This window comes from Stegodyphus dumicola, chromosome 8 (genome assembly GCF_044657685.1).
Source record: "Stegodyphus dumicola isolate Sdum_Otavi_A_Nest chromosome 8, ASM4465768v1".
NCBI classification, from domain to species: domain Eukaryota; kingdom Metazoa; phylum Arthropoda; class Arachnida; order Araneae; family Eresidae; genus Stegodyphus; species Stegodyphus dumicola.
The window spans coordinates 110,330,959-110,345,518 of NC_140775.1; the positions used below are offsets into that span (position 1 = coordinate 110,330,959).

Consider the following 14,560-nt stretch of genomic DNA (forward strand, 5'->3'; position numbering starts at 1 on the left):
GAGAAAGGCATTTAATGCATAATTTATATTCCTTAACAAAATCATACCGCTCAGAAACAGAAATACTCTTAAATTTTGAACAATGATAAATTGGGTGTGGTTCTTTACACATAATACACTTTCGAAAAGGGTTTGTTTTAGTTACCAAGGATTTTGAATTTCTAGAGTGACTTAATTGATTTGATACTTTAGTAGCATAGCTCTGCTTAGGAAAACTATTTCTTCAAGAATGCGAATTCTTTCTTCGAGAAATTCTAAAAATTCATCAAGTTTGGGAATTTCATTTGATTTTACGTTTAGTTCAAATGCTTTTCTAGATTCTCTATCTAATTTATGCAATAAAATATTTAATATCAAAACATCAGATAAATTATTTCTATCAAATTCTAATACACTTAAAGATCTCAAACATCTTTTAACATTATCTACCAGTGATCTCAGCTGAGAAGGTGAGTCATTTATTTTTTCAAAGTTCAACAAATTATTGATAAAGGCATCAACTACTGCTCTTTTGTTTTCATATCTGCTTTCAAGTGCAGAAAATAGCGACTCAAATGTATCCTCACATGATTCTTAACATTTTTTCTTCACCTTTAAGTGATGCTTTCAAATAAAACAGTTTCTCAGTATCATTTAAATTATTATTATTACCAATCATAGACATAAATTGCACTTTAAAATTTTTAAAATCTTCATATTTACCATAAAATTGAGGAAGAGGTAAATCAGGCAGTTTAAAATTTGATTTAGAAGCAGTTTTGGTTTCAAATTTATCTGTATTATTTGTTTCACAAATTAGAAAGAAAAATTCTAAATCTTACTTCGAACTCTTCGATGCTTTCTTCCAATTCTTGTGTAATGCTTAGATTATCCTTCAAGTCAATTTCCTCTGGCAAATTGGTGTATTCCACTATGAGTTGTTTAACCCGAGATTTTAATTCCAACAAAGAATCCAATTTAGTCTTCATAATAACATCATGGTTGAGTTTATTCTCCTCCATTTTATACTCATCAAGGAATTTTATCAAGGCTCCGAGTTTCGTTTTCACTACGCCGCGTTGGCGATTCAATGAAACAATATTAGTAGCCATATTCTTCTCCGGCTAACGTGAGACCAAACTGTTCTTGCCGAAGATAGCTCAAACTTATTTAATGATACTTAACTTCAGTAAGTGGACTGTAATATTAACTATAACAAATTTATTTTAATAAAAACAACATTATTGAAATCTAGCACACGCATGTGCTTATAGTTACCTATGTAACTTAGCTAAGAGCGAGCAACCATATGCTCTTACATCAAGTCAGAAATCATTCATACTAACAAAGCAAAAACGAAATAACTTTAGGGTTACACTAAAGCCAAACTCTGCTTGGCGTAAAACAATGCTGCCAAGCAATACTCTTTCAGACACCGAACAGTGCCTTTTAAGAATACACCTCACACAAATTAAATTTACCTAAAATCTAACCTAACTTTTAGCATTGCGTTGTGATTTATAAGAACCGAATTAGCCTCATGTTGAACTGGTGATGATCATGAGTAATAATTAAATAAAACATACAATTGTTATCCAACGTACATATCTTAAATTTTATTAAGTTTTTTAAGCGGAAAAGTAAACAAAATTATCAAACAAAGTGTACCAAGAATAATTAAGAATAAATGTCCTCTGGGATTTATTGAATAATTAAGTGAATTTGCTACACAGTACAAGTAATACCATAATTAATTTACCTCTTAGCACAGCCAACGTACATTATGTGGATAGACTGGAATTTTCTCGAACCTGGAAAAGTCAGGAAATTTCATTCTCCTATTTGAGTGGCAACCCTGTTGTAATGAGCTAATGAGTGTGACTTCTTGAATTCAGGTTTAATCTATACACCCCCCATTATTTAAAAAAGTGTCAATATCATTGATAAACCAATTACGTATGTTACAAATGACATACAGCTCTTATCATCTTCTTCACACCTGAGTAAATAAAAATTATTAACGTATTTTAGAAAAACATAGCATATGCTTTCAATTCACTAATAACATATAGTTAACCCCTTAATGACAAGTGTGTCATATATGCATCAGTAGTTAACCCTCTTATGCAGCAGTATGCCGCCTAGCACAACTACCTTGGAGACGGTGTGTTGTTGCATCTGTACGATCTCGTGAGATGGAATATTTCGTGTCGGTAATAAACCTAACTTAAAAAAAAAAAAAAAAATTATTAAAAATACTTTTTTATCAGTTGTTTTGATATTTTTCTGTAGTGGTATCTAACAGTAATTAATCATAAATACAGAATATCAACAGATTCTGAAAAAATTTTAATAAAAATCTGAATTCAAAATAAAATATTTGACTCATCTTGATAAAATGTTGTAAAAAACTTAAATCTATATATATATATAAAATATATATTGAAATATTGTAGCATAAATGATTAAGAACAAAGACAGTGTGTGAGATAATCTAGCTGCTATCATTTCATTAGTTTTGAAACGCATTTTCAGGCCGAACTTTTTAATTCCATCCCAGCAGAATAAGTAATCATAGGAATCCCCTCATTTTAGGCACATCTAGAGGAGTATATTGATTTTGGATGAAGATGAATTTTCACCCAGCTTTTGTTCATAGAACTTATTAGTTTCTCCAACTGTTATGTTCATTAGATTATCAAAAAAAATGGTGAAAAAAACAATTTCATTCACATAACTTTGAATTAAGTTTACTTCTGCAATTCCTGTAAATTCATAAGGTCTTCAATTACTTAACAGATCGAGTTCATTATGGAATAGCCACTGTTCTGCTGGATTGTGAGGTAAAAGCAAAACAAACTTCCAATTCAGTATCAAAATCACTATTCTCACTTAAATCTAGCATTTTCGGTGTTAAAATAGTAATTCATGGGCTTTACAATTTGAATTTATGCTTGTTCCATTTAAAACTTCTTTCTCTTAGACATCACATTATTAGTTTAACTCTGTTACCTGGTGCAAAAAAAACTTACCTCTGATATCTAAATAAGATGGAAACTGAATACAAACTGGAGTTCCAAAAGCCCTCATTCGAGCTTTTGCCGAGTCAGCGCACACCTGCCTTCCAGCATCACACCTGCGTTCTACGGGTTTGGATTACAGCTGCTGTCCCTGCTTCCCGGCAAGTATAACTCATTGAATCTCTTTCTTGCGTGTTCTCTCCAAGCCGCGTCGCCGACTGCGTTCAGAGGTCTCGTGAGAAATTCAGTTGCAAGGCTACTCAGAAGTTTCGAGTCTTCTAGTAGAGTAGATTGCAACTTCTTTTACTCTTTTCTTCTTGTGCATGACATCTTGTGCTGATGTCAGGTCAAATTTACAGTTAGACCCAGCGCTTGCGCATACAACAAACATGGAGGATTCAGCACACTCACACATGAAACTTCTGATTATGACTACACGAAATCCTTAGCAGATCCTCAGTTTATTCACATCCTCAGTCACAAGATAACTTTATCGAATAATGTTAACTCCACCAGGCAAGTTGTACTCGACATTGAAAATGCCTTAAGTCAAACAAATGTTGGATTTTCACCCGAAACAATCAAAGAACTACATCTGCTACATGCAAAAGCCGTCAACCAATTACAAGAACAAGAAAATGCTCTGCAACTATCAACGAACTCAAGAGTTCTAATGAACTTTTACAGAAACAAATAAACGACTTGAAACAATACTGCGAAGCTCATCAAACTGGAGGTGAATTCTGTAAACAACGGAAATGCAACTAAAAAAGCCTTCAGATTCTGAGAGTGAAAATTATGAACCAAATCATAAAACTAATAATAAATTTCAACTTCTCCAAACCGATAATGACTCAATGAACTTAGATACTGAAGAAGACCACCAACCCACTTCTAATCAACCATCTATATGTACCACTATTCCAAAAACTACCAAAAAGAAATTCTCTGAAAATAAAATAAAAAAAATGGAGTTCCACCCATAATAGGGGATAATATTGTTAAAGCTGACGAATTTCTTGAAGATTTAAGTAATCAAACTGGAAGAAAGATAATGGGCACTCTTAAAGGAAATAGACTACAAATTGAACCCCCAGATGCTGACTCTCACCGCTTTATTCGCAAAATCATAGAAAAAACACATCTTAAAGCCCATACATTTCTTCTGCCTGAAGAAAAAGTGATTAAAGTCGTAATCAGAGGCCTGCCAGTGACCATGAACCCCAATTATATTGTCCAGGGACTAACAAACCAAGGCTTTACCATAAATCATATCACTGTCATGAGAAACAGAAAGGAAAATAAGCCAATGCCACTTTTCTTACTTCACCTTTCTAAGAGTAAAGCATCAGGGAAGTTTTATCACATAAAGCACATCGGATATATGAATGTCACTGCTGAGGCCTTAAAACGGAGGTCTGGCCCTCTACAATCTTATCGTTGCCAGCAATACTTCCACAGCTCAATTTTATGTACTCGTGACTGGGTTTGTGTGTGTTGCGGTGGAAATCATGAGCCTAAAAACTGTTCAGTTGACAAAGATAAGCCTGTCACTTGCTGCCATTGTGGTGGTCCACATCCATCTAACTTCTCCAAGTGTCCAGCCAGACCATAAACAAAGCAAAAGTTTATACCCAGCAATCCACCAACCAAAAATCCTTGGAGTTTACAAGACAACAACTTTCCACCTCTCAACGAAGAAATAGATTCTCCGAAGCCTGAAAATAATAAGGACTCCAACTTATCCGAAACTCCAACCACAAGCTCCACCTATTCAGAATTATTTAATTTGGGTTCATTAAAAACAATATGGACTGTTATTATAGAAGGCCTCAAAACTATGAAGAAGCAAACTTCCCCTATAGACAAAAAATAAGTGCAATTGTGGACCTTCTTGACAAAATTAGTATTTGCCTTAATGCCACGCAGTATTGATCTGAGAAACATCAAAATTCTTTCATGGAATGCTAATGGCCTTTTTAACAAAAAAGATGAATTTGGCAATCTTCTTTTAGAACTGGAACCTGATGTAATTCTTATACAGGAAACACATTTGAAACCTGCGCTAAAAGTGCTTTACGCAAATTATTCTATTTACTGTACGGATCGAGAAGCCGGACGCAGAGGTGGAATTATAACTTTTGTTAAAAGGGGCATCCAACGTCAATACAAACAAAATTTTTCTTCCTCTTTTGAAAGTAATACTATTGAAATTCAAATTGAGCACAAAAATTCATTATCTCTAATATCTATATACCTCCTAATAATAGTCCAATCATTTCTGAAATTGAACAGCTACTGGATTTTAACTCTCCTGCTTTAATTGGAGGAGATTTTAATGCTAAGCAACAATGTTGGAATCAAGGAGCTAGCAATAGAAAAGGACGAGAAATTTTTGGCATGATTCAAAATAAAAATTATACTATTCATACCTCTGATGAACCTACGCATTACGGCTATAATAGTTCTTCTATTATTGACTTTTTTCTATCTAAAAACCTCGACTATAATTGCCAAATTTCTGTTATTCCAGCTTTCTCATCTGACTATAATCCTATGATATAATGCAGTACTGATTTACTGGGGTATTTGACAATTGTTTCATTTCTTGTTTTAGTAATTAGTTTATTAGTATGTGCTTTTTTTTATTTTCTAATTTGAAATAAAATTAATTTGGACCTATGCATTTGATCAGTGGATTTTCTTCAGTTATTTTAGGTTTGTATTAATTTTACCTATTATCTGAAAGCACAAAACCGTCCTGTAAAATCGTGTATTTTGATGAAATTTTTATTTTTCAGTTATAAAACACCTGGGGACACTGAGGCCACACCAGGCTAAATATAAATCCAATATAAAACACCGGTAAAAGTCATTCATAAGGCAAAATTGGCTGGATACCACTGGTCTGTATTAATACAAGTCATGCACTGATCTTGCAGTTTAAGTGGCAATAATTTATATTTTGGCAGGACATAAAATTAGCATAGTGAAAGCTTTCTTTAATGCATTAAAATGTTTTGTTCTTAGTGGAGTATATTGTTATATTTTTGGTAGGTAACTCAAGGTGATATAACTGGAGTGCGTTTAATAGTCTTCCGTTACTATGGTCAAATGGATGCAAGTGGAAATGTCTTGACTAGCCAAGAGTATCTGCAAACCCTAAAGGTTAGCTTTTTTAAATTATAATATTTCCTTCTCTTCTTATTTTGCAATACTGTGATAAATGTAATAAATAAATCTTTATTAACCCAGTAAAGGAAAGAACTGAGTTTTAAACTGAACATTTCTTTTAACATTAAAATAATGAACTGGGCATATGTTTAAAGAAATATATTGTATTTCTTTACTATTATTAGCATATGAAATAAATTAGAAATATTGTAATGAAATGGTGTAGAAAATAAGAAAATGATGATATGCCTCTGTTGGTTATTTGTGAAGGCTTAAAAAAATTAAGACTTGTCAATTTATTAAATAAAATCAAAGTTTTGATACCAGTTCATTTGGTGATAATTTGCATTTAGAGAAAAAGATTAGCATTATGAAAGTAGTTGAAGAAGTCAGTGTAAAGCATTTGACCGTCTTTAGTAAAATATTCCTCAAGGCAGAACAGAATTTAAAATATAAAGAGACTTACAGATGTCCAGAACATGCTGTGGAATGCAAATTTTTTAATAATTTAATATTTTGAGTCGTATGTCAAGTAAAATAGAGTGGGAAAAAACACAGCAGGGATTTTATTTTAGCAGAAGCTCTTTCTACGATTTGAACATGATCGTCTTCTTCATCTCCAAAAAGACAAGCATCACCAACAGAAAGGTAAATTGATGAAATTTCAAGAAATAACCGAAAAGGGAAAAAATTTAATGTAGTGAAGCACATGGTGCTATCTATTGCCAAGCATTCTTGCCCAATGAACCATTAATTCAATTTTACTTCTGCCAGAATCATTCAAACTATTCAGTTGATGAATTAGATTTCCTTGGGGTTTCCATATCCATAATAATCTCTCTACATTGGTCAGTGGTTCAAATTCAAATTTTTTCACCCATTTCTGAACATATCATTGATAAAGATCACTCACCTGGAATTATTGACAAAGCAGTTAAAAAAAATATCCAGTTCTAAGAAAAAAATTCTGTTACATTCAATAATAATATTTAGTTTTTGTCCTTTTCTTTCCCCCTGTCACTTACAAAATTGAAAATATATCACAGAAATTCAAATCGATTAGTATTTTTACTCTTAACAATAAAATACACGATTCAGTCCCTATTCTTGTTTTGAATTCGGGGAGAATTTATGTCATTTGTTCTCAGTGCTACTTGAGATACATTGAACTAAGATGAGCTTTAAAATTTCACGTCAGGGAGCATGAGTCTAATTGATCCCCCCCCCCCCGAAAAAAAAAATAAAGGCTATGCCCCAGCATTGTTAAACTACAAACCAAAAATTCAGTTTTATTGCTAACAAACCTGAATGGTAAATTTGGTGAATATGATTTCCTCCATAATAATGTGTTTGCATTGATCAATGATTCATACTGTTATCCATTTTTCTACCAATCTATAAATAGATAGATCATTTCTGATAACATTTTCCAAACTTAGACACTTGCTTTGCTTGTTTTATGCCCCCCTTCACCGTAGAAGGCTTCGGGGTCAGTTTTGAGTACGTTCTTCAAATTTCATCAATCTGTTTTTCTGTTTGTGGTAATTGTCTTTCATTTAGTTGCAGAATTACAAAGAACTTCAAATGTACAACTTGATTCTAACAATAGGAACATGGTACAGGGAGGTGATGTCCAACTACTTTTATGAGCATTATGTTTTACTGTAATTATATGTTATTCTGTTTGATTTAATAAATTTAAATAGTTATGAATTGACTTATTCTATTTCCCTCAATAGCTATATATCATAATAAAATAACTCCACCCACATTACACAGTTTCAATACATTTATTTTCCATAGCGACACTCAGGCGCTAGGTTTCACCTTACAGCGTAACATATGAATCGCAACTTCGAATGTACCACAAAATCAAGTTTCTCACAGAATACATTTCAGTGCCAATTCCGGTGGCGCATGCGCCATTAGCCAAGATTCAGCTCTGGCGCCAAGCATTTCTCAGCTAATACAAAACACTCCCGCCGTTGAAATTAATAATTTCAAAACTATTATTTCAATAAATGTAAGTATAAAGGCACTACAATAAATTACTTCACAATATTGAAAAATATACATTCAAATTATTACAACAAATACCAGTTTATAATAGAAATAAACCATCATTCTACAGGAAGTATACATATATCTAGAACATTTCGTTTCAGCAAATGCTGATTAGGCAATCTTACAGTTACTACTCTTATTTTGTTATCCCTACCATGAAAAACCTCAGCTATTCTCCCCACTAACCATTTGGTTGAAGGCAAATTTTCATCTTTTATTAATACAAGAGTTCCCGACTGAACATCATCCTTTAAAAATTTTCACTTGTGACGTTCTTGTAAATTATTAAGATAATCACGTTTCCATAATTTCCAAATTTTTTGTTTATACTTAGTGATTCTTTGCCATTTAGAAAGTCTGTTTTCATTTATGTTGGATAAATCTGGCTCAGCTAGAGTTGTGATAGGTCTACCAACCAACAAGTGACCTGGGGTCAAAGTTTCAAAATTATTGCAATCAGCTGAAATTGGAGTAAGAGGTCTTGAGTTCAATACTCCTTCGATTTCAGTTAAAACAGTTAAAATTTCTTCTAAAGTTAAACACTGATTACCAATAACTCTCTTCAAATGACTCTTAAATGATTTAACCCCGGCCTCCCAAATTCCGCCAAAATTTGGCGACTTTGGAGGAATAAATTTCCACTCTATACCTTCAGTGGTATAAAAACTCGCTAAATTTTCATCTGGACACTCAACCAATTTTTGCAATTTTTTTAGTTCTACACTAGTACTTTTGAGGTTTACACACTTACCTCTTTTTAATTGATTTATTTCTTCTAGAAACTTACTTTTTTGGGCCTCTAATAAAATATACACCTCAGCATCCTTTATCTCTTCTAAAGTAAATACTCCATACCTCATTGCCTGAGGGTTCTTAAGATTATGGAAAAACCTGGAAATGAAACTTACAATACGAATAATTAGAAGACAAATTAAGAATATCATTAAAGAGGTTTGGTTCATTACATGCAATTAAAACTAAATTAGAATCGTTATGCAGTTCATTGTCCCTTTTCAGTTCATTTGGACACGCTTCTTCAACTACCTCAATTGATAAGTCCTGATGAGGAATCTCTGAGCATGTTAGAAACTCACGGCATGACCACCATTTGGAACAGTTCACAAGAAAGTCAATTTGAACACCACGCGTCATAACATCTGCTGGGTTCTCTTTTGTTGAACAATAGAACCACTCTGTCGGCTGTGTTAACTTCTTAATCTCGTTAACTCTGTTGGCGATGAAAGATTTCCATGTGGTACTGGTACCTTTAATCCAGCATAGCACTATTTTGGCATCAGTCCAATAAAATATTCTCGAGGATTTCTTTTGATCGAGCAATTTTTTCACTCCAGAACCTAAACGCGCTGCTAGTAATGCACCAAGTAATTTAAGGCGAGGTAACGTAATTCTTTTCACAGATGCAACACAACATTTTGATGCGACAAAACTCACAGAAATTTCTTCTTCCTTACGCAGTTTTACGTAGACAACAGTGTCGTACGCCCTCTGACTGACATCTGAAAAGCAATGGATCTCTATGGAATCGGCTTCGGGATTCAAAATGAATCTTGGAACTGCAATTTTACTTAGATGATGACACTCACAGCACCACTTTGCCCATTCTTGACAGGTAGTTCATCACCCCATGTCAATTTTCAAACCCAAAGTTCTTGTAGCAAGAATTTAAGTCTAACAGTAAATGGAGTTATTAACCCAAAGGGATCAAAAATCTTCCCGGCAGTTTTCAAGATGAACTGTTTTGTATTACGCTTATTCTTAAGGAATTCCATCGAGCTGTCTGTGTCTATACTCAGACTGTCTTCATTAGTATCCCAAGATATTTCCAAGATCTTAAGTGTCTCGTTTGAGTCATTGATTTTATGTGGATGGATCTCGAACTCTTCTTTTTCCTATTTTCTCATCAGCTCAAGATCATTGGATACCCATTTACGCAAGTTCATATTTGCTGCACTCATAATTTGTTTAGCTTTACGCGATAAGCTTAGAACCTCATCTATACTGTCCTGTCCAGTAATAAAATCATCAACATAAACACAAGAATTCAATATTTCAAATACATCTGGCTGTTCATCTCGATATTTTCTAATGTGTTCTTTATTTGTTGCAGTAAAAAAAAAACGGACTTGACTTAATCCCAAAATTTACACGCTTGAATCCATATGTCGCTAGTTTTAGATCATTTAATTGTGTGTTTTCCACAAACAGGAATCGCACTGTGTCTTGATCCTTTTCTGCCAAAGCAATCTGCAAAAATGCTTTTTCTACATCCGCTGAAATTGCAACTTTATTTAATCGAAAATTAATTAGCAGATGGAACACATTAGGATTTAAATTTGTCCCTGTCCATAGACAATCGTTCAGTGATAGCTGCCCGAACTCATGTGAGCTGCCATCAAACACTATTCTAGTCTTCGTTGAAGCACTGGTTTCTCTAAATACCAGTTGGTGGGGTAGGTAAAACTGGTTTACCGATAGGTATATTTCCATCTGACACTCTTTCAATGATACCTTGCTTGAAATAATCATCTAATATTTCACTATATGTAGAAAACAGTGTTTTGTCATAATTCATTCACTTTGCAAGAGTTTTTAATCTATTTTCCGCTACTCGGTAATTATCAGCTAATTCCCTCCAGTCCCTTTTCCAAGGTAAAGTAACCTCGTAGCGACCAGCTTTAAAACAAACTGTCTTATTAAATATTTCCAATGCTTTGTCTTCCTCATGACAATAAGGATCATCTTTAATTCCTAATGATTCTAGTTCGAAAAACATTTCCAATTCACTCTCTGAATTATCATTTATTAACCCACAATGCAATAAATTATTTCTCCATGAATCATTTACATTTCCACTAACTATATATCCAAACACACTCTCTTGTAATATCAAGCCTGTATTAGGAACATAGATTTTACCAGATCATAACATATCATAAAAAAAATTTCCGCGCCGAGCAACAGGTTTACTTTATCTGGTTTATAAAATTCCGGATCTGCTAAATTCACCTTCTCAGGAATCACAAGGTTACTAACATCGATAAACTTTGCGGGAGTTAAACCAGCTATTTTTGGAATTACCGAAACCTCTAGTTTCCTTTTATACGTTTGTTCCTGATTACAGATAAGGGCAACTGCTTTTCTTTTTATCGTAGTTGAAATACCTGATATACTGCGAATCGAAATATTTGTCTTTTCCCTTTTTAAATTAAGTATGTCCGCTAATTCAGTGGTACAAAAACAAGAAACACTTCCACTATCACATAACGCTTTCACCTTAATTAAAGTTCCATCATTAGTCTTAATGAATACAAAGGCAGTAGATAAAATCACGTTTTTCCCATTGTTAGTACCCGTAGCGGCTGTAAAGGTTTCGTTTTGAGTTTTAGCTTGAAATGCAGGTGCGTGTACATTTAACGTATTGCTGTTTTGATCACCTAACTCCTGACCTGAAGTGTCTGCTCTTTCTACTGTAGTGCCAATGGAATTATTTTCGTTTTGATAACACAAGAGAAAGCTATGTTTTTTCTTACACTTCTTGCACAAGTAATTAGAACGGCAATTTCTCACACTGTGCAAATTAAAACAACAAAAACATAAATTCTGTTTTTTCATAAATCCTACCCTTTCTTTTACACTAAATTTCTGAAATTTAGGACAATTAAAAAGCTTGTGATTGCTCAAATTACATAACCTACACGAATTCTGCATATGCTTTTCATTTGCATTAGAAACAACTGCAGTAACTCTATGTGTAACTTTTTTTGTGTTAGTCACACTATTTGAAGCGTTGACAGTTCTTGCATGATCTTTAAGAAATTCTTTAAGATCTGTTAAATTAGGCAAATTCTCTTTCTCTAATTCTCTTTCCCACCATATTTTGGTGTTAGAATCTAATTTTTGGCCTAAAATGTATGCAAATAAATTGGAAGAAAAACCGTTAACACTCTGATTTAAAACTTCTAATGATCCCACGCATTCATTTGTAATGTCAATTAAGTTTAATATTGCTGACGCAGACTCATTTTGCATAGGATGCATATTCATAAATCGTCTCAGATGAGCATACACTTGTTCACAGTGATTAGAGAACCTTTCTTCTAGTAATGAAAAGGCTAATTTATAATTAGAGTTAACTATGGATATTGACTGCACAATACGATAAGCATCACCTCTTAGCGCAGATTTTAAGTACTGTAATTTGACTGCATCTGTTAAATTAGGATTTAAATCAACACTGGCTAAAAAGATATCTTTAAATGAAAGCCAGTCATGTAAGTTACCCGAAAACGTTGGCAAAGTAATTTTCGGTAATTTAACGTTGTTCTCGGTATTCGTGCAAACCGAAGGCTCCGATTTAATTTCTTTGGAAAGTTTAGCTAATTTATGATTTAATTCGACTTCTACATCTAAGAGAATATCGTCAATCTCTTCTTTCTCTTTTACATAAGCATCAATACTTTCTTCCGTACATACCCCGAACAAAGAATCGAAATTAGAATTTATTTCTGTCTCAAACACTTTAAATTTATTCTTTAGTACTTCCAAGTCACTTCCTTGGACATTTTCATCCGCAACCTTTTGTTTTAATTTTATTATCTGTGTTTTCAATGTATGTTTTTTCGCTAATATCTCCTTAAGTGACATTTTAATTAGCAAAAGTCAATAAACAGATAAAGAGCTTCAAAAAGGAGGAGGGTACTTACCCTTTTGTTTCTACGGAACTTCAATCTTGAAGTATCCTATATAATTCTTCAATTTACAAACCGAAAATAATATCACAGTCTCAAAAACTTCATTAGCTGCTCCGGCTCGACGGACCACAAAACTTGAATTGACTTATTCTATTTCCTGTTGATAGCTATATATCATAATAAAATAACTCCACACACATTACACAGTTTCAATACATTTATTTTCCATAGCGACACTCAGGCGCTAGGTTTCACCTTACAGCATAACATATGAATCGCAACTTTGAATGTACCACAAAATCAAGTTTCTCACAGAATACATTTCAGTGCCAATTCCGGCGGCGCATGCACCATTAGCCAAGATTCAGCTCTGGCGCCAAGCATTTCTCAGCTAATACAAAACAAGTTATATGATGTTTATTTTCTGTGTATGTTAAAAAATGGGTATAATATTGTGATGAACCTTCAAATTAAATATAAGATGAAATTTCGCTGTGTGTGTTGTTATCATTAAGTTTAGTTATCTTGATAGAAGACTTTTTTTATTTTTGCTTAGAAATATAATCCACATTTTGTTTATGTTTACGTATTAATTACATCCATTTTTAGGTCCGTCTGTATCGAGAAGATGCACCTGATCAAATTGTTCATTCCATTAGTTTGGGCCAAAGCAGTTTCTTCTACTTGCCATCAATGCCTATTGATAATAGAACATATGTTTTGCAACTTGAATCCTCATTATCAACAAATGCTTACATTTTTGAACAGCCATCCGTAACCTTTTGTGCTAATACTTCATTCTACCATTTTACATTTTCTTTCAGTCCTCGAATGAAATCAATTGAGCAAGAAGTTACTCAAGGTTCTGTTTTGGCTCTTCCATTAGCTATTATTTCTTTACTTCTTGCTTATAATTATTCTAAACTTTTGCCTTTGCTTTCTCATATATTTTACTTATTTACTACGATTGCAAATCCTGCTAAATCACAATCAGCTGCAGAAAGTGTATCATCAGAAAATATAAATGTTCGTAGGAAGACAAGGCCTCGGAGGGTACAATAATTTTGTATTATATTAATTTTTAAATTAAAATATTCACATGATGTTGATTTTGACTATATCTGTTTATTTATAGCCTACTGTCTCATTTCTCTTTTAAAAATTAATCCATAAATGCAGATTGTTGCATATAGTCTGATTGAAACTTATAATACTATCAAACTTTTTTTAAGTCTTTTCCCATATTGTTACTTAAAAATGATGAATACAGAAATTTTGAAGTCATTTTTAGCAAACAATGGGAACACAGAATCGAAATATTTGAATCTTAAGAAACGGCATTTTATTACATTTAAATGCCTTCTGATAAATAACAACTGCCATATATAAGGGGAAAAAATTGCTTTTCAATGCTAACGGGTACGTTGTTTTCTTTTGTTTGAATAGCATGACATGTTTTTGGTTTTTAGATGTTTATTAAATACCAATTCGTAAGAAAACAATTTCTTTTAATGTGTAGGTTATTTGGAAAGTAAAGTCCAATTTCTTATAAAACGTAAACATGACAGTTCCCCCCCCCCCAATTTTTTTTTTTTTTTTAATTATTTATTT

General features: G+C 33.0%; 1 protein-coding gene across 3 annotated transcripts in view; it reads left to right on the forward strand.

Annotated features, from left to right (window-relative positions):
• LOC118184869 (BOS complex subunit NOMO3) overlaps nt 1-14,058 on the forward strand; it is a 57,212-nt gene extending 43,154 nt beyond the window's left edge. For 2 of the 3 annotated variants that reach the window (XM_035354594.2, XM_035354595.2), the window contains exons 6-7: nt 6,057-6,167; nt 13,559-14,058. In XM_035354594.2, the coding sequence (XP_035210485.1) occupies nt 6,057-6,167; nt 13,559-14,011 (564 nt within the window). In that variant the 3' untranslated portion in view covers nt 14,012-14,058. Of the gene's footprint in view, nt 1-5,800; nt 5,912-6,056; nt 6,168-13,558 lie in introns of those variants that run through there. The other variant, XM_035354596.2, reaches the window with a different exon arrangement.
• Nucleotides 14,059-14,560: the final 502 nt, after the last annotated feature.